General features: G+C 40.5%; 1 protein-coding gene across 3 annotated transcripts in view; it reads left to right on the forward strand.

Moving 5' to 3' along the window:
• PPP1R13B (protein phosphatase 1 regulatory subunit 13B) overlaps positions 1-26,370 on the forward strand; it is a 98,760-nt gene that overhangs the window by 40,286 nt on the left and 32,104 nt on the right. For 2 of the 3 annotated variants that reach the window (XM_053593033.1, XM_053593035.1), the window contains exons 2-4: positions 5,882-6,029; positions 16,139-16,258; positions 23,205-23,281. In XM_053593033.1, coding sequence (XP_053449008.1) covers positions 5,882-6,029; positions 16,139-16,258; positions 23,205-23,281 — 345 coding nt within the window. Of the gene's footprint in view, positions 1-5,881; positions 6,030-16,138; positions 16,259-23,204; positions 23,282-26,370 lie in introns of those variants that run through there. The other variant, XM_053593036.1, reaches the window with a different exon arrangement.

Below are 26,370 nucleotides of genomic sequence, written 5' to 3' on the forward strand. Positions count from 1 at the left end.
AAAATATAAACAAAAAGTACATCTAGAATTAGTAAAACATGATACTTGTGCTGCCGCTTTAGGTTTTTTTTTTGTTTGTTTTGTTTTTAATTGTTGCAGTTTGGCTGGGGCCAGGTTTGAACTCAGTACCCTCAGTATATGGGGCCGGCACCCTACTCACTGAGCCACAGGCACCACCCTAGGTTGTTTTTTTTTTTAAGCTAAAGTATTGCTAGAATCATAGCAGTCATGTGCTTTCTCGCCTTTTATTTTAGGTGATGCTTTGGGAAAGTGGTTGCCATGGAGGTAAATACCAGCTTAATTTATCTAGAAAGCTTTCAAATCTGTCATGACTATAATGAAATTAGCTTTGAATAATAGCAAGTAGGAGAAATGAATTTTGCTAAAATTAGGAAATATGGGTATTAAGGACCATAGAATGGAATGTAAAACCTTGAAGTAATGTTTAGTGACTTTTGGATAAGTTATATGGGAGTTCATAGCTTTTGAAAATAAATGTTCAGACTTAACAACCCTGTCATTCTGCACCCTCCCCTTCCTTCTTCCTACTGAACTTATTCATGAGCTGAAGGGTAGTAGTAATTCAAAAAGTGTCCCCAAATAGTGTCAAAGCCCATCCTTTATTTTGCTCGTAAGAGCTCTGCTTTTCTTTCTTTTGAGATAGAGTCTCACTTTGTTACCCTCGGTAGAGTGCTGTGATGTCACAGCTCACAGCAACCTCCAGCTCTTGGGCTTAGGCAATTCTTTTGCTTCAGCCTCCCGAGTAGCTGGGACTACAGGCACCCGCCACAGCGCCTGGCTAGAGCTCTGCTTTTAAGAGCAAGTGAGCACAAGCTGTGCCCATAGTGTAAAAGGCCTGCCTGTGCCATGCTGTGCTTGGGAGCCCCTGTCTTCCAGAGGCAGATGGCTGTGTGAACATGTCACTCGCATACAGCATGGGGAACACGTGAGGTGCCTTAGTAGGCACAGGAGTAAGGGATAAGGAACAAAAGACTTTTGAAGAACCGAGGGGAACAGGGCACTCTAACCGTTATTAGTGAACTGTAGAAATAGCACGTAAGAGGAGGTAGTAAAAAATAAAAATTTGTTTTACTAGTTTGAAACTTTGATTTAGAAAGCATGATTTGGGAAAATATATTATGAGTTCTTGGAAAGCATAGGCTATGAAATCATACTGGAAAATATTTAACATTACAACTATAAAACAAATCCATAAATAATAAAAATATATTCCAGTTATTTCTGGTGAAACTGTTGTAGCATTAGTTTTGGACTTATTTGAACTGTATCCAGGAATTAATTATTTTAGTACAAATTTTATACATTCCAGGCTATTTTAATATACAAAAGCTCCCAGTTTTTTATAAATCCTTTTTATGGCAGAGATGACTATTTAAATTCTTTGAAAAAAATTTCTTACAGATATTTAAGGAAGAGGCTTATTTTATTTGTATTTTTTAGAAATGGAGTTCTGCAGCAGTGCCCATAGCTTGGTGGGTAGGGCATCAGCCACATACACTGAGGCTGGTAGGTTCAAACCCAGCCCTGGCCAGCTAAAACAACAATGATAACTGCAAAAAAAAAAAGATACTTAACATTACAACTATAAATAGGTGTCATTGTGGCAGGCACCTATAGCTAGTTGGGAGGCTGAGGCAGGATAATAGCTTAAGCCTAAGAGTTAGATTACTGTGAGCTGTGACGCCACGGCACTCTACCCAGGGCAACAGCTACTCTGTCTCAAAATAAAATAAAAAAAAAAAGAAAGAAAGAAATTGGGGTTTTGCTATGTTGCCCAGGCTGGTTTGAAATTCCTGGCCTCAGGCAGTCCTCCTGCCTGTTTCCCAGGTGGTTGGGACTACAGGTGTGTATCTTACTTAGATTATGTGTGTGTGTTTCTCAATTTTAGGATGTGATAGGGGTTCTATATTTTGTGTATCATTCCTGGAGTCAACCAGTTTTTAGTGTGCTGGTCATGTGTCAGGTACTACTAGGCAATGGAAAGTTAAAGATTCAACACTGAATTACTTGGAGGATCATAGAGTCTAGTGAGAGAGAGAGATGTGGTAATGCTCATTGAAGTGATGTAATAAAGATATGTGTGAGGAGTTCCTGGATCACAAAGGAAGGAGCATGTACCCTCCCTGGTAAGAGGATATGACAAAGGGTGGTTTGCAGAGGTGGTAGTTATAAGCTAAGCTCTGAAGGGTGAATAGGAGTTCTCAGACAAACTGTGAAGGGTACTTGGGGAGAAAGACAGCTGCCAGAGAGAATACCATTGGAGCTCAGGGAGTGAAGGGACTATGAACTGGAAGGCTAGAAGTTTGTAGTTTATACTGTTTCTTACAGTGAATTAATTCTGTGGTGGTCTAAGTCCCGTAAGATTCTCTGGGGGAAAAAAGGAAGTAGAGATTTTACATGGACATTATGACAATAGATTCTAAGAAGTGTTTGGTAAAGAATCCTGTTTCCTGTTTATCTATCAAGGAAAATGTTCTGGGAAGGGCCTCTGTTAGGCAGCGGGGAGCTTCTGAATATTTTAAGCTAGGGAAGGACGTCCCTTGATTTATGGGTTTTGTTTTTAGAATCTTACTCTGTCTCCTTCAGTAGAGTGTCATGGCATTATAGCTCACAGCAACCTCAAACTCTTGCACTCAAGCAATCCTCTTGCCTCAGCCTCCTGAGTAGCTGGGACTACAGACACTAGCCACAGCACACAGCTATTTTTAGAGATAGAGTCTCACTCTATCTCAGGCTGTTCTCAAATTCTTAAACTCAGGCAATCCACCTGCCTTTTGGCCTCCCAGAGTGCTAGGATTACAGGCGTGAGGCACTCATTGCTGCATGTCCTTTTGATTTATTTTTAGAAAATAAAATGACAGCAGTGGAAGAGCAGGTTGGAGGGAGGAAGAAATTAGTGGCAACGGAGACAGTTAAAAACTGTTATCACTTTTGGTTACATATAATACAACCATTAATATAATAATGTTTAACCTCAAAATGTAGGAATTTAGGGCACTTCTAAGAAAACAAATTTTTTTAACAATAAACTAAAATTAGAAGGCCAGGCATGTTAATCCTAGCGCTCTGGGAGGCTGAGGTGGATGGATTGCTTGAGCTTGGGAGTTGGAGACCAGCCTGAACAAGAGGTAGCTATCCACCTCTAAAAAACAGGCAGATGTGCTGGGCATCTTTAAGCAGATGTACTGAGGCAGGAGAATAGCTTTAGCCCAAGAGTTTGAGGTTGCTGTGAGCTATGATGCCACAGCACTCTACCCAGGGCAACAGGGTAAGACTCTGCCTCAAAAAATAAATGAATAAATAAAACAGTAAAATATATAGTTGACAGGAAAGATTTTAAGTGAGAGGAGAGTTTTGGGAAAAATTCAGGTTTTGTTTCTGACCTTTAATAAAGGTTAAACATTTTATAATACTTTGTGATTAGGGAAAACCTTTGAAGTTGTACTTCAGGGGTATTTTCAAAAAATCCTTTCAAATATAATGTTTTAAGATCTTAAAGTGGTGGGTTTTTTTGGGTTGTTTGTTTTGAGACAGAGTCTCACTTTGTCACCCTCAGTAGAGTGCCATGGCGTCACAGGTCATAGCAACCTTAGACTCTTGGGCTCAAGTGATTCTCTTGCCTCAGCCTCATGAGTAGCTGGAACTACAGATGCCCCCCACAGTGCCCGACTATTTTGAGAGAGGGGTCTGGCTCTGACTCATGCTGGTCTTAAACTCCTGAGCTCAAGCGGTCCACCTGCCTCAGCCTCCCAGATTGCTTGGATTACAGACGTGAGCCACTCTGTCAGCCTTGATTTTTTTTTTTTTTTCTTTTTTTAATTTGGCAGGGGCTGGGTTTGAACCCGCCACCTCCGGCATATGGGACCGGCGCCCTACCCGCTGAGCCACAGGCGCCGCCCTGATTTTTTTTTTTTTTTAATTTTTTTTTTTTTAGAAAATAAATCCAAATAATTTTAACTTTTACCTTTTTAACACCCTATAATTTATTTTCATATTTAAGGGCCATTTGTTCTTCTTATATTGTAATATATTAATTCATTTTCTTTTTTTGCAGTTTTTTTTTTTTTTTTTTTGCCCAGGGCTGAGTTTGAACCCACCACCTTTGGTATATGGGGCCGGTGCCCTACTCCTTGAGCCACAGACGCCGCCCCATTTTCTTGACCAATTTCTTTTTCTTTTCTTTTCTTTCTTTCTTTTTTTTTTTTTGTAGAGACAGAGTCTCACTGTACCGCCCTCTGGTAGAGTGCCAGACGTCACACAGCTCACACCTCTTGGGCTTACACGATTCTCTTGCCTCAGCCTCTGGAGCAGCTGGGACTACAGTCGCCCGCCACAATGCCCGGCTATTTTTTGGTTGTAGTTTGGCCAGGGCTGGGTTTGAACCCGCCACACTCGGCATATGGGGCTGGCGCCCTACTCACTGAGCCACAGGCGCCGCCGCCTTTTCTTATTTTTTTTAAAGACAGAGCCTTGGGGCGGCGCCTGTGGCTCAAAGGAGTAGGGCACTGGCCCCATATGGTGGAGGTGGCGGGTTCAAACCCAGCCCTGGCCAAAAACTGCAAAAAAAAAAAAAAAGACAGAGCCTCAAGCTGTTGCCGTGGGTAGTAGAGTGCTGTGCCATCACAGCTTACAGTAACCTCCAACTCCTGGGCCCAAGCAATTCTCTTGCCAGCCTCCCTAGTAACTAGGACTACAGGCACCTGCCACAACGCCCGGCCATTTTTTGGTTGTAGTTGTCAGTGCTGTTTGGCAGGCCTGGGCTGGACTCAAACCTGCAAAGTCTGGTATATGTGGCTGGTGCTTTAGCCGCTTGAGCTACAGATGCCAAACCTTGACCAATTTCTTTTAATGAATTGTCTTTTTTTAGACAGAGTCTCACTATGTCACCCTTGGTAGAGTGCTATGGCATCACAGCTCACAGCAACCTCAAACTCTTGGGCTTACATGATTCTCTTGCCTCAGCCTCCCAAGTAGTTAGGACTCCAGGTGCCTACCACAACACCCGGCTATTTTTTGGTTGCAGTTGTCATTGTTATTTAGCAGGACTGGGCAGGGCTCGAAACCGCCAGGTTCGATGTATGTGGCTGGCACTCTACTCACTGAGCTATGGGCGCTGAGCCTAATGAATTAGATTTTTGTTCTCTTTGTTAGTATTTTTTAGTAGCTTTTTCTATAGTATATTGATGAGCTTAGTCATTTATTCATATCGAAAATATTTTCCTCCAGTCTATCTTTTTTGTTTAGCAAGATATGTAATGTCTTTAAATATATCAGTTTTGTGTGTGTGTATATATATAGTGTCTGGTTTAGTTAGAAAGGGCTTTCGTACTCCAAGGTTATAAAAAGGAATTTATTCAGGTTTTATTTTAGAATTTTCATAGTTTTTATGACATATCTAAATATTGATCTATTAGGAACTTACGCTGTGTGAGTATGACTGTACAGTATGACTCCAGGTTTTTTGCAGATGGATAATTGCTCAAATGTCATTCATTGTGTATAGTCTTTCTCTCTTTGATTTTGAGATATTTCCTTCATAACGTGTCATTTTTCTATATGTAATGGAGTCTGTTTCTGGGACAGGAATTTGTCCCATTGGTCTATATATATTCTATATTGTTTTGGGACTTCGTAATTATCTGGTAGTGCTAGCTCTTTTCTAATACTCTCCTCATTTGGAATTTCTTGGCTTGCCTTTTTTATTTTTCTACCAGAACTTTAAAATCCGTTCATCTATTTCCCGAAACTAATCCTGTAGGCATCTCAGGGTGAGGGGGGTTGGAAAGATCACTTTAAATTTATAGATTAGTCTCTTTATGAAAAGGAATCTAACATGTAGCTTTAATCTGTTCTCTTACAGATGATATTAACCGTTTTCTTGAGCAACAATGAACAGATTTTAACAGAAGTTCCTGTAACACCCGAAACAACCTGTCGAGATGTTGTAGAATTTTGCAAGGAACCTGGAGAAGGAAGTTGCCATTTAGCTGAAGTGTGGAGGGGAAATGGTATGTATTAGGTTCTGTAAGATTTCAAAGTACATGCAATTTAGTATTTATCAAATGGGAAGTATGGTTTTGGGGTCTTAGTTATCTGTGGTAGTATGGAATTGATTAATTAAAATAAAAGCAATTATAGTACATGGGGATAGGATTTTACAAAGTGCTATTTGCAAAACAGTCTTATGGGATTTGACTCTTTTGAGATAAGCAGTAAGGTAGATCCAGCTTTTCTCTAAGAGGCTTTCTTCCTGTGGTTCCTAACCAATTGTGTAGAGTATTGGTCCTTTGTCCTGTGAGACCTTACAATATTTAGTCTAAGACATGTTGACGTCGTTGTCTACTCTTCTGTTCCCTTCTGATAACTTCATGAAGGGAAAACATTATTGTGTTCCCCTGTGTATTAAGTCCTATAAGTGGTAGGTCTATCATTAAATTGAGAAGAGTAAAATGCATTTGAAAGAATTTGTCACCTAGCTGAACAGAGATCAGTAGAGGTAATATTGAATACAGAAAATTCTGCAAAATAATTTGGATTTTAAGTAAGAGGTTGAATTTTGACGGGACGGGTTTCCTAAATGAAGGAAAATAGAAGATAAAAAACATGGTATATTACTAAGACTGCATACTGTGAGAGAAAGTAGAGAGCAAGCAGAGCCTAGACCAGCCCACACATGGCCTTCAGCACTGGTAGAGGGTGTAGCCTTTACTTGACATGCAGAAAGAAGGAGTTTGTATAGATTTTTAAATATGGAATAGGATTCTGAAAATAATGCTTAGCGGAAATCCATCTAGTAACTGTGTGGTATCTGTGGGTCATAGAATAAAAGAAGTATGTCGAGTTTGAGGGAAAATGAGTATCCAAAGGGAAGTGCGTAAAGGCCCCTAGGTATGATCGAGTACTAGAGGTTTTTTTAACAGCCTTATTGAGATATAATTCACATACCATACAATTCATACATTGAAAGTGTGCAATTCAGTGGTTTTAGTGTACTCAAGAAAGTTGTGCCACCATCACTACAAGCCATTCTAAGACATTTTTGTCACCCCCAAAAGAAACTCTGTATCCATTAGTAGTGACTCTTCATTTCCCTTTGCTGCCTCCTGTCATCCCTAGGTAATTACTAATTTACTTTCTGTCTCTATAGATTTGCCTATTCTGGACATTTTGTGTAAATGGATTCATGCAATATGTAGCTTTTTTTTTTTTTTTTTTGAGACAGAGTCTCATTATGTTGCCCTCAGTAGAGTGCTGTGGCATCACAGCTGACAGCAACCTCCAACTCCTGGGCTTAAGCAATTCTCTTGCCTCAGCCTCCCGAGTAGCTGGGACTACAGGCGCCTGCCACAACGCCTGGCTATTTTTTTGTTGCAGTTTGGCCAGGGCCAGGTTTGAACCCGCCACCCTCGGTATATGGGGCCAGTGCCCTACCCACTGAGCCACAGGTGCCACCCTATTTTCGTTGTTGTTGTTGTTTGGCAGGCCTGGGCTGGTTCTATCTCTTTGTTATAAACCTAAGAATTTCTGGGTAATATGGTTATTCTAAGTTTAACCTTTTTTTTTTAGATAGAGTCTCCTTTTGTCGCCCTGAATAGAGTGCCATGGCATCAAAGCTCACAGCAATCTCAAACTCTAGGGCTCAAGTGACTCTCTTGCCTCAGCCTCCCTAGTAGCTGGAACTATAGGTGCCTGCCACAATGCCTGGCTATTTTTAGAGATGGGGTCCTGCCCTTGCTCAGGCTGGTCTCAAACCCATGAACTCAGGCCATCCACCTGCTTTGCCCTCCCAGAATGTTAAGATTATAGGCTTGAGCCACCACCCCCAAACCTCTAAGTTTAACCTTTTGAAGAACTACCGAACTGCTTTTAAAGCAGTTGCTCCATTTTATATTCCTAGCAACAGTATAGGAGGGTTTTAGTATCTCTACATTCTCATCGACACTTAATACTGTTTGATTTTAGCCATCATAGTGGATATAAAGAGATATATCATATGGTCTTAATTTATATTTCCCTGATGACTAATAATGTTGAGCATCTTTTCACGTGCCATTTGTATATCTTCTTACTGAAATATTTATTCAGATCCTTTGATCATTTTCTTTTCTTTCCTTTCTTTTTTTTTTTGAGACAGAGTCTCACTACGTTGTCCTTGGTAAAGTGCTGTGGCATCACAGCTCACAGCAACCTCAAACTCTTGGGCTTAAGTGATTCTCTTGCCTCAGCTTCCCAAGTAGCTGGACTACAGGCACCCACCACAAAGCCTGGCTATTTACTATAGCTCTAGGCTGGGCACCATGACTCTTGCCTTTAATCCCAGCACTCTGGTAGATTGGGAGGATCACTTGATATCAGGAGTTGGAGACCAGCCGGAGTATAGCAAGACCCCATCTCTACTAAAAAACTTAGCCAGGAGCAGAGGCCAGTGCCTGTATTCCCAGCTACTTGGGAGCCTGAGGCAGGAAGACCTCTTCAGCCCAGGTCTTTGAGGTTACTGTGAGCTAGATTAAGGCCATAGCACTCTAGCCCAGGTGACAGAGTGAGACTTTGTCTCAAGAAAAAAAAAAAAAAATGAAGTTTAGCTTACTTATCCTGAAATTAACCTTTCCTTCTCTAACAAATTCACAAAGAGAAATAATAAATTTCTTTTAAATGATTAGCTTAAGACAAAATAAGATTTAATTTTATTATTATGTTCAGACCTGGTAGATTTAAATGAAGTTTGCAAATAGATTTTTGATTAATGTAAAAAATTTGTAGATTGATTTTAATTAATGTAAAAAACCTGAAAATTTATTGACAACGTTGATCAGTAAAGCAACTAAAAATAAAGCTACCAAAACCATAAGCCAAAGCAATATGCTAAAAACTGTGGCTTAATACACAATTTAATGCAAAACTGAGGGACACAATACAAGGTCTCCATAAAGTTAATGTATAATTTAAGTTGTATTAAATATACAACTATTTTAGTTGTATATTTGATAGTTGGATATTATAAATTGCATGTGAATGTTATGGACACCCTTATAAACTAAATATAATCCTTGCTGTTAAAAAAGGCCAATACAGGCTGGGCACCATTGTTCACGCCTATAATCCTAGCACTTTGGGAGGCCAAGGCAGGTGGATTGCTTGAGCTCACGAGTTCAAGACCAGCCTGAGCCAAAGTGAGACCCCAGTCTCTACTCAAAATAGAAAAATTGAAGCGGGGCGGCGCCTGTGGCTCAAGGAGTAGGGCGCCGGTCCCATATGCCGGAGGTGGTGGGTTCAAACCCAGCTCTGGCCCAAAAAAAAAAAAGAAAAATTGAAGCAAGAGGATCTCTTGAGCTCAAGAGTTGGAGGTTGCTGTGAGCTACAACACCATAGCACTCTACCCAGGGCGACACGTTGAGACTCTGTCTCAAAAAAAAAAAAAAAAGGGCCAATACATATTTTTATTTTTATTTATTTATTTTTTTTGAGACAGAGTCTACTTTGTCTCCATGGGTAGAGTGTCATGGCATCGTAGCTTACAGCAACCTCAAACTCCTGGGCTCAAGTGATTGATCCTCTTGTCTCAGCCTCCCAAATAGCTGGAACTACAGGCACCTGCCACAACGCTTGGCTTTCTTTTAGAGATGAGGTCTCACTTTTGCTCAGGCTGGTCTTGAACTCCTGAGCTCAAGCAATCCACCTGCCTTGGCCTTCCAGAGTGCTAGGATTATAGGTGTGAGCCTCTGAACCCGGCCTCAATACAGATTTTTAAAAATCTTTCTATACGCCTACATATATTAAAAAAGTGTTACTTTTGAAACCTGAAGTAGGGAATTAAATTTATTTCTTTAATGTTCAAATTGTGCTTGATTTTTGCTCCATAGATACTTAGTTCTGAGTTGAACATGAGCAAAGCACACACAGATTTCAATTTAAACTAAGATGAGATCATTTCTGTCCTTGCCCTTGATGTGTATTAAATGAGACACAGCTTGCCTGTGCTTATAAGAAGGTAAAAAAGCAGCACAGTGTGCATTGCATTTCTATAAATGGTGGGATTTTCTTTATGGAAATGGAGGCTTACCTAGGAGCACTTTGAATGTGTGATCAGATTGCAACTCACAGAGTTTGTTCTCTTACACAATATCAAATTCTCAGAGCAGAAGATTTAGAGAAATCTCACCCAGCCATAAACTTGGCATGAAAGGAGAGAAGAATTGCTCTGGTTTGATCTGGGGTGTTCCTTTCCAGAAGACTTGTCCTTCTTTACTTTGAAGTGTAACCAGCAGCAGTGGGAACATTTCAAGAATTCTCTTTTATTTCTTTAAATTGAGAGAGAATTCATTTAACATAAAAATCACCACTTTAAAGTATACAATTTAGCGATTTTAGTGTATCCACAATGTTGTACAACCATGACCAAAGTCTGTACCTCCCCAGTCTCTGCATCCAGCCCTAGCTCCCATCAGCCACTGTACTACTTTCTGGTTCTATTCTAGGTACCTCATATAAGTGGGATCACACAGTATGTGGCCTTTTTTTGGTCTTGCTGTTTTCAAGGCTCATATTGTAACATGTATCATTGCTTCATTCTTTTTTATGGCTGAATAATGTTCCATTGTATGATAATTATATTGTGTTTATTCATTAGTTGCTGGAAATTTGGGTTGTATCTTAGTCCATTCAGGTTGCTATCACAAAATACAATAGATGAGTAATTTATAAACAACAGAAATTTATTGCAAACAGTTCTGGAGGCTGAGAAGTCCAAGATCAAGGTGGCAGCTGATTCATTTTCTGCCTTTGTCCTCACATGGCAGAAGGGATGAACGAGCTCTCTCAGCCTCTTTTATAAGAGTCCTAGTCCCTTCGTGAGAGCAAAGACCTTGTGCCCTAATCACTCTTCGAAACCTCACTCCTGGTACTATCTATCACTTTGGGGATTAGGTTTCAACACAAGTGGAGGGGAAGGGCAGAAACTTTTAGACCATAGCAAGTTGTTTCCCATTTGGCTCTTACTATTACTGGTGTTATAAACTTCCATGTACAAGGGTGTTTGTGCATATATATTTTCATTTCTCTTGCGTGTGGGATAGGTCTAGAATTCTTTTTTTTTTTTTTTTAGACAGAGCCTCAAGCAATCGCCCTGGGTAGAGTGCCATGGCATCACGACTCAGCAACCTCCAACTCCTGGGCTTAAGCGATTCTCTTGCCTCAGCCTCCTAAGTAACTGGGACTACAGGCATCTGCCACAGTGCCCGGCTAATTTTTGGTTGTAGTTGTCATTGTTTGGTGGGCCTGGGCCGGTTTCGAACCCGCCAGCTCTGGTGTATGTGTGGCACCTTAGCCTCTTGCGCTACAGGCACTGAGCCTAGAATTCTTATACTTTATCTTCAAAAATTGCCACATTGGATTGCCAGACATGTTTATAAAATACAAACAGTAAAGAAAGGCATAATTAATAACAAAGAGTTAAGAAAATATGAAAATTTTTGTAGTACAGTTCACTTTTAACTTACACAGGCCACATTTGTTAATATTAACAATAGCAAAGAGCCAGGGAGTCAGTTCAGGAAGTATAAATATTCTTTCATTAGAATGAAAAATTCCGGCTCAGCCTGTAGCTCAAGCGGCTAAGGTGCCAGCCACATACACCTGAGCTGGTGGTTTTGAATCCAGCCCCAGCCCACCAAACAACAATGATGGTTGCAACCAAAAAATAGCCAGGCGTTGTGGCAGGTGCCTGTAGTCCCAGCTACTTGGGAGGCAGAGGCAGGAGAATTGCTTGAGTCCGAAGTTGGAGGTTGTTGTGAGCTGTGAAGCCACGGCGCTCTACCCAGGGCGACAGCTTGAGGCTCTGTCTCAAAGAAAAAAAGAATGAAAACTTCCTTCCAGTTTTCTGTTGTAGGGATAGAGCTTGTTTGCTCCTGTAAAGTCAGTCACCAACACATAAGGAGGTTTTGGGGAATGTTTCTGGAGGGAGGAGCTAGTGTGTGTCATCAGTCCACTATCCTCTCCTCCAGGTAAGACTGCTCTTATCGATTGACTCTTTTTCTCAGAAAGAATAATGACACCACAAGAAAGCAGTAAATGTACTGATTTTGTGTGGTACTGAATGTGTTATTATTTTACTGTTTTGATTATATATGATTTTATATGATATTCTCTAATAAAGCCACATGGCCTAGTTCCTTATATTAAAAAAAAAAAAGACTGCCCTTATCAACGTTATGAGCTAGCTGGCTCATAGAGAAGGGACTTGTGCACTGCCATACAGCTCTGAGAGACTGCTGTGACAGTGCTAGCGGGGCTGCTTGGCCATTGTCACTGAAAGTGCTAGTGATGCACATTGCATACCATGTGAAGTTCAAATGCTAATTTTTTTCAATTATACCTCTTGGAACCCTTATTGACATCTGATAGAACTCTAAGGTTTTATAGAATCCCAGTGGGAAAACTGTTTTGTAGAATAGGAACATGATAAATTTCTAATTAAATATGACAGATAAAATGTATGTGTGTACATATCAATCTTTATCCCCTCCTGAAATTACACTGGAATGACGATAAAGGGGTAAAACAGTTTGAAGCTACAGGGTTAGTATGATAGCATATAATGATTGGGAATATTCTACACATAAATTTAAGTGATTAGTGACTTAGCAGACCCTCAAAAGCTAAAATACCAGTAAGAGGTTTATGGCAAAGAAGCTAGGAAAGTTTGGAAGCTAGGAAATTGCAGGTTTTACTGCCTTTGAAACCAGTCAGGCTAAAAACAGAATTGGTTGAAATCTGTTAACCAGTTTATCCCCCAAATCATGCCAGAATTTTTTATATGCCTCCTTTATAAACTATTTCTTCATTGTTTCTTTTCTTTTCTTTTTTTTTTTTTTTTTTTTTGACATAGTCTCACTATGTTGCCCTTGGTAGAGTGCTGTAACGTTATAGCTCACAGCAACCTCAGACTCCTGGGATCAAGTGATTCTCTTGCCTCAGGCTCCTGAGTAGCTGGGATGACAGGTGCCCATCACAGGCCTGGCTATTTTTAGAGACAAGGTCTTGCTCTTGCTTAGGCTGGTCTTGAACCCGGGAGCTCAGGCCATCCACCCACCTCAGCCTCCCAAGTGCTGGGATTATAGGCGTGAGCCACTGCACCCAGCCTTCTTCATTGTTTCTTGATAAAACATGTAAGCTGATATAAACACCTTGATTATCTAAAAAATTAGTTACAATTTAAGCTGGGAAAAAATTAAAGCAGTCCTGTTTCATATAATACATTCAACTGTATCTGGATTGGTTGATCTGCCTGCTTTTGGTAATAGTTCTTTGGATTTAGTGGGAAAGTCTCTGTCTTTGCAGGATTTATGAGCTAAAAAGAGCACCACCAAAATGCCCCTATAAGTGAGGATGCAAGAAGAAGTTATGATACCGGTTTGTAGGCCAGGTGTTATAGCTCACACCTATAGTCCTAACAATCTGGGAGACTGAGGTGGGTGGATTGTCTGAGCTCAGGAGTTTGAGACCAGCCTCAGCAAGAGTGAGACCCCATCTCTACTAAAAATAGAGAAACTAGCCAGGCATTAGGGGGGTGCCTGTAGTCCCAGCTGCTTGGGAGGCTGAGGCAAGAGGATCACTGGAGCCCAAGACTTTAAGGTTGCTGCGAGTTATGATGCCACAGTACTCTATTAAGTGTGACAAAATGAGACTCTGTCTCTAAAAAAAAAATAAATAAATAAAAGAAAAAATAAATTGATAGATGAAGCAGATAAAAATAAGAATTTGGAAGATTTTGAACGCTGTTAACAAGTTTCATATATTCAGAACCGTTGAACCTTGAACAATGCAGGTTTAGGGGCCCTGACACCCTGAACAGTTGAAAATTCATGTGTCACTTTTGGCTCCCCTGAAACTTAACTACTAATAGGCTACCGTTGACCAGAAGCTACTATAAGATGAGCAATCAAGTAACACATCTTGTATGTGTTACATGTATTATATACGTATTCTTAACAATAAAATAAGCTAGACAAAAGAATATTCTTAAGAAAATGAGAAAATGTGTGTGAGTGGTGCAGTGCAAGTACATCACAATAAAGGCCTTCATCCTTGTCATCCTTTCTTCTCCTCAGCCTATTCCCATTAAATAGGCTAAGGAGGAGAAGAAAGCGCAGTGGTTGGTCTTGTTGTCTTGGGTGACAGAGTGGAAGGAAATCTGTATAAGTTGACCCATGTAGTTGAAACCCCATTTGAGATCATGTATATTCAGGACACCAGCCATAGTTACATAACATGGTAACATTAGGGAAGTGTGGGTGAAGTTTTTATAGGAACTCTTTGTACTGTCTTGGCAACTTGTATAAATTTAAAAGTATTCCAAAATAAAACACCTTTTTTATTTTTTATGGTAAGACACAGTCTCAATTCGTCACCCTCAGTAGAGTGCTATGGCATCATAGCTCACAGCAACCTCAAACTCTTGGGCTCACAGGATTCTTTTACCTCAGCCTTCCAAAGCTGGAACAACAGGTGCCTACCACAATGCCCCGCTATTTTTTTTTTTTTTTTTTTTTTTGGTTTTTGGCCGGGGCTGGGTTTGAACCCACCACCTCCAGCATATGGGACCAGCGCCCTACTCTTTGAGCCACAGGCACCGCCCAATGCCCCGCTATTTTTAGAGACAGATTCTCGCTCTGGCTCAGGCTGGTCTCAAACCCGTGAACCCAGACAGTCCACCCGCCTCAGCCTCCCAGAGTGCTAGGATTACAGGCATGAGTCACACTGCACCTGGCCCTAAAATACTTATTTCTTAAAAGATAATGTGCACATGTAAAACAAAAAATCAGTTCAGAGAAATAAAATATGCAAGACCTACATAGTGAGACTTTATAAAACATTGAAGAACACAGGGTACACAAAATGAAGACACATAATCATGTTTGTGGACTGGGAAACTCAGTATCACAAAGATAATGGTCTCCCCAAATTTATTAATAAATAAATTACTGTGATTTCAGTCAAAATTCTGCATTTAAAAAAAGATAAACCTTGACACACTGTTTTTAAAATATTAAACATATGTGAACCCAAAGAGCCAAGAAATAATAAGACAATTTTGAAACTAAAGCAGTAAAGGAAATTGGGTTACCAGGTAGCAAGACTTATTATAAAATCATAGTAATTAAGACTGTGGTATACAGCTTGGCACCGTAGCACAGTGGCTACAGCACCAGCCACATACACCAAGGCTGGAGGGTTCGAACCTGGCCTGGGCCAGCTAAGACCTTGGAGTAGAGAAGGTCTTTTTGTTGCACGAAAAGCTCAAACTAAAGTTTGAAAAGATTTGTAACTGCCTACATTTAAAATTTTTTAATGTACCAGAAAGAAATGATACTAACAAAAAAAGACAAGTCTATTTTTAATATGTGGTGTAACCAACTCAAGGTTAATATTCAGAATATAAGTATTCCTTCATCATAGCTAAGGAAGAGACAACTCAGAGTTTTTATTATAATGGGCCTAGTACCTTAGTTCAGAGAAGGAAAATGGAATGGAATGTATTATAAACATGAAAGTGGCACATTTAAATTTAGCAACTGTGTTAATGCTCTTCTCAGGTATCACTAAAGAGATATTGTTAGTGAACTTTGCTTTTTAAAAAAATATTTAAAATATATTTAATCCTATAGGATTTAATTTTGATTATTAACTACAAACTGGCCAACATTCACCATAATGTTGCCTGAGTTACCAGGAAGCACCCTGTCTAGATTTTGTACATCTGGTTGCCATGGCATGGGTAACATTTCAAAGAATAACTTGGCTTGATCAGTTTGTTATGTTTCTTTGAAGAATGACAGATACACAGCTTTGAGATAAATATCATAAAGGACAAGTTTTCACTGTTCCCTACTTAATGTTGGAAAATCACTTTTATGGATACTTCCTGTGTTTATATGTTGACTAAATGATTTCTCATTCATATTCATGCTTTTATTTATTAAAGATAAAATTTAGTACTTAATAATATGTTTGAATTCTAATATTTAGATATGTATGTTTATATGTGTACATTTATTAAATTTTTTTTAACTTTTGTTGGAATGACTTTTTTTAGTGTCATAAGATGTGGTCTTTTTCCTAGAGCGCCCCATACCCTTTGATCACATGATGTATGAACATCTGCAGAAGTGGGGGCCACGCAGGGAAGAAGTGAAATTTTTTCTTCGACATGAGGACTCACCAACAGAGAGCAATGAGCAAGGTAGATAAATGCTTACTTCCGTATTTGTTTTTGCCATAAACGTTAATTTAGGAAAAATAGGAAAATTATTCAAATAAATTATTCCCACTTTCATGTCCCTTCATTCACATGTAGTAAGAGGGAGAGTTAGTATCTCATGTTTCTTTGACTTCTGTTTCTGCAGTTTATAGTTGTTACACTAATTAGGCACCAGGCCTTGCTTCCTTCTTAAGACCCTCAGGCAATCAGATAATGTATACACACATACAAAGGGACTTTCTGTTTAAAGGGATTATTTTTCATAAACACCCAATGTGTCAAGTATCTAAATTTTTTAAATATATAAAACTGAAGAAGGATTAGAAAAAAGTTTTAGGGGCCGGATGTAGTGAGTCACACCTGTAATCCTGTCCAAGGTGGGAGGATTACTTGAGGTCAGAAGTTTAAGACCAGGCTGAGCAAGAGCAAGACCCTATCTTTACTAAAAATAGAAAACTTAGCCAGGTTGTGTGGTGGACTCCTATTATCCCAGCTACTTGGAATACTGAGGCAGGAGGATCACTTGAGCCCAGGAGGTAGAGGTTGCTGTGAGTGGGCTGAGGCCATGGCACTCTAGCCTGGGCAAAAAGTAAAAAAAAAAAAAAGGACTTCTATGATATATGTTTTTATATTTAGAGTGGACAGGCCTTTCTAAGTGTAACACTAAACCATAAAAGACAAGACAGATAAATGAATTATTTATTTATCTATTTATTTCTCGAGACAGAGTCTCACTCCAACACTCTGGGTAGAGTGCTGTAGCGTCATCATAGCTCACAGCAACCTCAAAATTTGGGGCTTAAGAGATCCTCTTGCCTCAGACTCCTGGGACTACAGGTGTGCACCACCACATCTGGCTAATGTTTCTATTTTTAGTATGGATGAGGTATCACATTGCTCAGGCTGGTCTTGAACTACTGACCTTAAGCAGTCCACCCACCTTGGCCTCCCAGAATGCAAGGATTACAGGCACCTGGCCAATAAATGAATTATTTAAAATGAAAACAAAAAAGATTGCATGGCAATAAGTGTTTTAAGCAAAGTCAAAAAGCAAATTATAATCTTGGAAACAGTTTTTGTAGCTTATATTGCAGAAGGCTTATGTGTACATGTATAAAGAGTTTCTAAAAATTGATAGGGGAAAAAAAAACTTTGTAGAATAATGAGAAAATTTATACATGCTCAGTTCACAGGAAATATCCATGGCCCTAGGATATTTGAAAAGATGTTTAGCCTTCTCATAAAAGAAATGCAGGGAGATAATACTGAAATACTATATTTTACCTGTCATCTTGGCAAAGATTAGAACATTTAATAGCACAGTGTTGACAAGGATGTTGAAAAACAGGCACTCTTCTGCATTGCCGTGGGAGTCAGTTGGCAACTTCTACAGCTGCAGTTTGGCAATAGCTGTTAAACTAACAAAAATATAAAACCTTTCACCCAGTAATTTCACTACTGAGAATTTATTCCAAAGCTGCTCTTTGACATATACAAAATGATATATACATAATTTTGTTCATTGAGCATTACTGGTAGGAACAGCCTAAATACCCACCAAGCAAGTCAGGCTAAGTACATTCTGGTCCATCTACACGATGGAACGCTCTCTAGCCATAAATAATGGAGAAACTCTGTGCCCTTACATAAACCATCTCCTAGACACATTAGGTAGGAAAGAACATGCTCTCTGCACTGTCTTTTGGGTAACAGTGACCAAAGAGTAATTAGGTAAGTATTTCTTCTTGTATATGTATAATGTGTCTTTGGAAGGATATATAAGAAACTATTAATAGTGATTTTTGTTAGCCTGAGGAAAAGGAGGACTGGCTGCAGAACGGGAGGGAGGGTTGTCAGTTGTGTACTGTTTTGTTCCTTTTGAATTTTGAACCATGGGAATATACTACCTATTTTTTAATTAAAATTTAAAGACAATAGGGAGCCGATTTTTCTGAACACATATAGGCTGTAGATTTAAGAGACCTTTAACTTGTTATTTAACTGATTATATATTACTTCTATTTAAAAACATTTCAAACAAAAGGATATCCTTTTCCTTTTGTAAAAAGTATATCCTCTTCTTCTTCTTTTTTTTTTTTTATAGTTTTGGCCAGGGCCGGGCTGGAACCCACCACCCCTGGTATATGGTGCTGGCGCCCTACTCCTCGAGCCACAGGTGCCACCCATAAAGTATATTTCTTTATTGCAAATTATCTCCCTTTATTTGTATTTTGTAAAGGAAATTTTGCCTCTTAAATGAACTAGTTTCTGCTTTAGAATCATAGCTGTAAATATAGTTATAATGCTGTCTCTTAGAACACCATTACATCTTGGTTTTATTCCACTGGTCCTGGTCGTCTGAAGCCTGAACACCAAGGATCTGGGCTCAGATCTTCATCCACTTTTACCTTAGAGAAGCACCTTTTCTCGGGGAAAATCTCCCTGAGAAGGAGGGTTAGACTAGCTGACCTTTTTTTTTTTTTTTTTGAGATAGAGTCTCAAGGTGTTGCCTTGGGTAGAGTGCTGTGGCATCACAGCTCACAGCAACTTCCAACTCTTGGGCTTAAGTGATTCTCTTGCGTCAGCTTCCCAAGTAGCTGGGAGTACAGGTGCCTTCCACAACGCCCGGCTATTTTTTGTTGCAGTTGTCATTGTTATTTAGCAGGCCCGGGCTGGATTTGAACCCGTCAGCCCCAATGTATGTGGCCGGGGCCATAACCAGTGAACTACAGGTGCCAAGCCTAGACTGGCTGACGTTTAAGTGCTGTTCTCATGCTAAGGATTTATTTTAACTCTACCTAAGCTCTCCAAATAACTGTGCCCTCCTTCACCTACTTATACTTAAATGCAAAGTCTTACTTTTGTGGATGTAGTATGTATACATAAGCCTTAATGTCCTGGAGAGAGGGGTTATTTTTTTCTCACTTGATGAAGTTTAGGAATATATTAGGGATCCTTACAGAAGTTTAGTCATAAGGAAGGTGACAGCACTGGCTATTTGATTGATACAGGAGCACTTGTGGTGGTATAGAGGAGGTCAGAGCACAGCACAATGCTGGGAAGAACCCTAGATGAGAAGGGGCTTGGAGTGGAGCTTGAGGAAGAGTAGGGTTGGGAGCAGAGGACACAGTACTATTGCATTCCAAGAGGGGATTAGAATGTGAAGGACACTCCAAGGGGACTAAGTGGAGTATGGAGTGACAGAAGGTTTGGTCAGGATTGGAAGAACCAAATTCATCACACAACTAACTTTCTTTTCTTTTTTTATTGAGACAGAGTCTCACTTTTTCACCCTTGGTAGAGTGCTGTGGCGTCATAGCTTACAGCAATCTCAAACTCTTGGGCTCAAGTGATTCAATTGCCTCAACCTCCTGAGTAGCTGGGACTGCCCGCCACAATGCCCACTATCTTTTTTAGTTTAGCAGGCCCGGGCGGGGTTCAAACCCACCAGTCCCAGAGCATGTGGCTGGCACCCTAACCACTGAGCTACAGGCGCCCCATCATACAACTTTCATTACTATTCAGAATTTTCGTCAGAGGTTCTGCTTCACTGTGCAGCAGTCCCAGATTAGCTTTAAAGGCACTAGTAATGTGACTCCATCTCTTCAATCTCATTGTCCCCCTCTCTATTCCAGCCAGCCACATTCTTTCTGGCACATTTATTCTCTTTCTAATGCTCCAACTGTCATGCTCTACCCCTCTGTCCCTTTTCCTTGTCTGTGTCTTTCAGAGCAAAGAAAAAGGTGGCATAAAGAACCATGCACAGGGCGGTGCCTGTGGCTCAGTGGATAGGGCATTGGCCCCGTATACCGAGGGAGGCAGGTTCAAACCTGGCCCCGGCCAAACTGCAAGAAAAAAATAGCTGAGCGTTGTTGCAGGCGCCTGTAGTCCCAGCTAATTGGGAGACTGAGGCAAGAGAATCGCCTAAGCCCAGGAGTTGGAGGTTGCTGTGAGCTGTGTGACGCCACGGCACTCTACTGAGGGCAACAAAGTAAGACTATCTCAAAAAATAATAATAATAATAAAATAAGAAAGAAAGAAAGAACCACGCACATGGGTACTCTGCCGCCCTTTTGTTTTGCTTTTGCTCACTGAATTCTTCTCTTTAGCTTATTTATATTCTGAGAAGCCAGAGTTTAGAGCCCAAGACTTGTTTCTTGCTCAGAGCAATGCATTTGTGACCAATTGATATTATTTAAAGGGGATCACACTGTTATTTGTGTACAGGGCATTACAGGGTGAAGTAAAAGGCATCCTTCAACTGAAAGTGTGAGAGTTCTCTGTTTGGCAGCTGAAAGGGAGTAGAGGACATTGCTTCAGTCCCCCTTTGGCACTCAGGGAAGCAGATGCTTATAGCAGCAAAGAAACTCAGGGAAGATCAAGTAACCAGCACCTGGAAGTAGTGTGATGGAGTTGTGAGTTGGACCTGCTGTGGACTTAGAGTGGCGCTCCAAAGGTGACGTCACTCCCTGCGCTGCTTTCCTCAGCTGCAGTGTTAATGGGATGGAAGTGCTTAGAGGGGCTTGGCACATAGTACATGCTCACTAAATGTTAGTTTATTATTTATTATTTTTTGACTCTGAAATGCCAGATTATCTTTTTTTTTTAACCATCAAAAATTAGGTGGCATTTGGTATAATTTTATATAGACAGCCCCATAGCTCTCTACACATAGCAGTGTGGGGAGTGAGGGAAATGTGAAAACAAATGACTCAGCCCATAGGTATGTAACTGTTAATGTTTGTGTTTAGACTATTCTAATTTCGAATGGTCTGTTGTTTGGAAGAGGTAGCAGTTGAAGAATATTAAATTAACCTGAGTACTCCTTAAAAATGCTAAGAGTAACCAAGAATTTACCCTGTAAACTGATAGACACTGTAAGTTTCATCAGCCCTTTTGTCATCACCCCCTTAGGGGGACTTTGTGGGACATTTTATTATTCGTGTCTCATTCTCTCTGCATCCGATATACTGCATATCTTTATATATATGTATATCTTTGCTTTATACATAAAAGAGTAATTTTTTTACCCCCTAAAAATCAATTTTTGTCCCCATGGAGGCAGCAGTGTCTATATATCTATATATCTTTGCTTTATACATAAAAGTAATTTTTTTTACCCCCTAAAAATCAATTTTTGTCCCCGTGGAGGCAGCAGTGTCAACCTCCTATAGAATGCATGGTTTAAGGTGAAGCAACACTTTCATAATATAATTTTTTTTTCAAATTTTTAACGTAGTAGGAAAGAAATACAAAAAACATACTTTTATCTTATTTTTATTTTTTTAAAACCCATTAGGTTCACAACCCTTTGAAGTCATGTATTCTGGCAGAGTAAAGTAAGCTCTGAGGTGGGATAATTCCCAAAACAGCATCAAGTGAGAGCAGGCAGGGGCTGAAGCAGAAGCAGGCACACAGCACCTTGCAGAGTTGTGTAACCTGCTACAGAGTTCATCTCACTATATTTTATTTAGAAATTATGACAGGACATAGGATTTCTCCAGTTTAAATGTGATGCTCTTTTAACATTATAATTTTTACAAAATACAGGAATGGATGCTGCCAATTTTGAGGTGGTGTCACATCTTAGTTTTAACCTTGTTAGTAAAGATTGATTGGGGGGGCGGTGCCTGTGGCTCAGTGAGGAGGGCACTGGCCCCATATACCAAGGGTGGCGGGTTCAAACCCAGCCAAACTGCAACAAAAAAGAGCTGAGCATTGTAGCGGGTACCTATACTCCCAGCTACTGGGGAGGCTGAGGCAAGAGAATTGTCTAGCCCAAGAGCTGGAGGTTGCTGTGAGCTGTGACACCACAGCTCTCTACCAAGGGTGATAAAGTGAGACTCTGTCTCCAAAAATAATATTAATAATAAAATAAAGATTGATTTTTTTTTTTTTGCATCACATTTTTTCAATACTGGGTAATCAGTTCTAACTTGTCTCTTCTAAAATGTGAAAGCCTTTTTAAAAACAATTTTCTCGGGCGGCGCCTGTGGCTCAGTGAGCAGGGCGCTGGCCCCATATACCAAGGGTGGCGGGTTCATACCCGCCCCGGCCAAACTGCAACAAAAAAATAGCCGGGCGTTGTGGCGGGTGCCTGTGGTCCCAGCTACTCGGGAGGCTGAGGCAGGAGAATCGCCTAAACCCAGGAGTTGGAGGTTGCTGTGAGCTGTGTGATGCCACAGCACTCTACCGAGGGCAATAAAGTGAAACTCTGTCTCTACAAAAATATATATATAAAAAAAAATAAAAACAAAAACAATTTTCTCTTTGTGTTAAAATATACAGGGTGATTATAAATCTTATCATATCTACCTTTTTTTAAGTGTTAAAAGCCTTTGGACAGGCGCAGCACCCATAGCTCAGTGGGTAGGGCACCAGCCACATACACCGAGGCTGGCGGGTTCGAACCCGGCCCAGGCCAGCTAAAACAACAACGACAACTGCAACAAAAAAATAGCCAGGTGTTGTGGCAGGTGCCTATAGTCCCAATTACTTGGGAGGCTGAGGCAAGAGAATCGCTTAAGCCCAAAAGTTTGAGGTTGCTGCTAGCTGTGATGCCATAGCACTCTATACAGGGCAATAGCTTGAGACTCTGTCTCAAAATAAATAAAATAAAAAGCCTTTGGATAGCAAGTCAGTTTCACAGTTCTGAGGCAGAATGTGAAAAGAAAATATTTCATTCAAATATCTTTGCATTTAACTACAAGAGGGACTCTACTTAACAAAATCAAATACTTTGACCTGGTTGTTTGTACCCTCAGTTAAAAAATCTTTGCATACAAAAGATTGGTTGTAAACCTTTTTTTCAATAGTACCAGGTCTTAGATTTCTCAGTGTGGTATTTTACATTTGTTTTCAATAAATACTTGAATAAATGAATAAATGGGTATGATTTCTGCTAAGTTTGCTTGTTTTGTTTCTTTAGTTGGCCGTCAAACCCAAGAGCAACGAACTCAGAGAAATATTATAAATGTACCTGGAGAAAAACGCACTGAAAATGGGGTAAGTGGGAATCAAATGGAATGTTGTTTTTTTTTTTTTCTTTTGGCCAGGGCTGGGTTTGAACCTGCCACCTCTGGCATATGGGACTGGTGCCCTACTCCTTGAGCCACAGGCGCCGCCCTAAATGGAATGTTTTTAACTTTTTCTAGAAACTCATGAGTTTGGGTTAGAATTTTTGTTTTTTTGAGACAGAGTTTCACTTTATCCCCCTGGGTTGAGTGCTGTGGTATTGTAGTTCGCAGCAACCTCAAACTCCTGGGCTCAAGGGGTCCTCCTGTCTCAGCCTCCCAAGTAGCTGGGACTACAAATTTGTGCCACATGCCTGGCTAATTTTTTTATTCTTAGTAGAGATAGGGTCTCACTCTTGTTCAGGCTGGTCTTAAACTCCTGAGCTCAAGCAGTCCTCCCGCCTCAGCTCCCAAAGTGCTGGGATTATAGGCGTGAGCCCCTGCACCTAAAGATCATTCCACAAATCCCCCCCTCTCTTTCAATCTCTCTTTTTTTTTTTTTTTTTTTTTTTGGTTGCAGTTCAGCCAGGGTCAGGTTTGAACCCACCACCCTCGGTATATGGGGCCGGCGCCCTACCGACTGAGCCACAGGCGCCGCCCTCAATCTCTCTTTTTTTAAGGGACAGAGTCTTGCTCTGTCATCTTACTCACTACAGCCTCAAAACTCCTGGACTCAAGTGATCCTCTTGCCTCAGCCTCCCAAGTATCTGGGACTATAGGTGCCCACCACCCTGCCTGGCTAATTTTTCCATTTTTAGTAGAGACAAGGTCTCACTCTGCATTCCTCCTGCCTTGCCTCCCAAAGTGCTAGAATTACAGGCAGAAGCCACTTCACCCGATCACAGATCCTCTCCTTACTCTTGCCTCTGACATACTTGTCCACTCTAAATCTAGAGCTTCAAGAGAATTCTCCCAGGCATACCTGCTTCAGGAAGTCTTAAGAAATAGAGGCACATGGGTGGCGCCTGTGGCTCACTGAGTAGGGTGCCAGCCCCATATACCAAGGGTGGCGGGTTCAAACCCAGCCCCTGACAAACTGCAACCAAAAAATAGCCGGGCGTTGTGGCGGGCGCCTGTAGTCCCAGCTTCTCGGGAGGCTGAGGCAAGAGAATCACCTAAGCCCAGGAGCTGGAGGTTGCTGTGAGCTGTGATGGCACAGCACGCTACTGAGGGCGACAAAGTGAGACTGTCTCTAAAAAAAAAAAAGAAAGAAAGAAATAGAGGCACTGGGTGGTACCTGTGGCTCAGTGAGTAGGGCGCCAGCCCCGTATACCAAAGGTGGCAGGTTTGAACCCGGCCCCAGCCAAACTGCAATAAAACAATAGCTGGGCATTGTGGCGGGCGCCTGTAGTCCCAGCTTCTCGGGAGGCTGAGGCAAGAGAATCACCTAAGCCCAAGAGTTGAAGGTTACTGTGAGTTGTGATGCCACAGCACTCTACTGAGGGTGACAAAGTGAGACTCTGTCTCTAAAAAGAAAGAAAAGAAAGAAATAGAGGCACAAACCCCATTAGTAGAAATTTTGATTTAGTAAATCTGAGGTGAGGCCTAGAGAACTCTGCATATAATTATGTCACCCTGCCAGGTGAGGGAACCTCTAGATCACAGGCACACACTATAGCAAGCATTTATACCTTACTTGTACAACAGAATATTGAAGATCTTCTTGAGTTATAAACTTCAGGGAAAATGAAATAAATATACTGAGTAGTCAGTATATAGAAGTGGAGTTTGTGTGTATACATGAGGTACAGAAGGGACTCAAAGAAAGGATTCCAACAGTGTAGACCCATGAAGTGGACAGACACATTTTCAATATGTTGAGTCCGTGATCTTTTCCTTGATGAGGTTGTTAACACAGAGATAATGTATACATTTTAAGATCAACAAAACTGAAACCTGAAACCAAAATTAAAAATGTGTTTACATCCTGTCTCTGAGTTTGTAATTAGAGAAAGGTCCGAGACCTACTTTAGAGAAATAGCTTTGTGCTGGAAGCAATCTATCAAAGATGTTACTGTATTTTATGGCATACGTGCCTGCCTTTTAAGCCTACTAATCTATAACCTTGTAAAGCACTTTATTGTCTACAAAGCAATTTTACATGCATTTGTAAGTTACTGAAATGTTAAAAACATCTTTTCCCTTGGTACAACATTCTCACAAGTGACACACAAACCCCCCAAAAAAACATCTTCCTGAAAAACATTCCTGTGTGTGTTTTGGTTATAGGATAATGGCATACTAAAACTTGTGCCTTGTGGGCTGCGACAACTAAGAACAGATGAAACAGCAGCTATGAGGGAAGGGCAGGATACTGAGTTGGTATGATTCATGCCTATTAGCAGCTGCTGAGATAAGAGGCTGGGGAAGTTCTCCCTGAAAATTGCAGGTCAATGAGTCAGGTTAATCTGTGTGCTGGTTTGATTTTGTGCTATAAAGGCAAATTGGTGTATTCTCATTATATATGCTGGTTTTAAGGTTCCCAAGACCACTCCCACGTTCCATGATTTGCTAGAAGGACTTGAAGAATTCAGCCTATAGTCATTTTCATGGCTATTATTTACTCTAATGAAGGGATTAAGAGCCAAATCAGCAAAAGGAAAAGGCACATCCCACTTAGTCCTAGTACTTTCCTGTTTTCTTAGCCAACCGGGCTTAAACTCTGAGTCAGTTTCTGCTTTTAGTCTCATGTATCCAGTAAATTGTTAAGGTCAATTGATCTTGCTTCCTGTGTTTTCTTCTAAGAACTTTATAGTTGTAGCTCTTACATTTAGTTCAGTTATCCTTTTGGAGTTAATTTTTGTGTATGGTATGAAGTAGGGATTAAAATTCATTCTTTTACATGTGGATATCCAGTTATCCCAGCAACCATCTGGTTAAAAACCTGTTCTTTCCCTCTCTTAATTGCCATTGCACCTTGTCAATTCAATCGACCTTAAACATGAGGGTTTCTTTTTGGAAGCAGGCTTTATTTATATAGCCACTCAGTCCTCCTGTTTTCCCCCATATTAAGACTCAACTGTACCTAATATCTTTAACTCAATCTGCCCTTTTTTTAGTGCTCTACATATTTTCCTGTTT

Source organism: Nycticebus coucang, chromosome 6, assembly GCF_027406575.1.
Source record: "Nycticebus coucang isolate mNycCou1 chromosome 6, mNycCou1.pri, whole genome shotgun sequence".
Taxonomy (NCBI): Eukaryota; Metazoa; Chordata; class Mammalia; order Primates; family Lorisidae; genus Nycticebus; species Nycticebus coucang.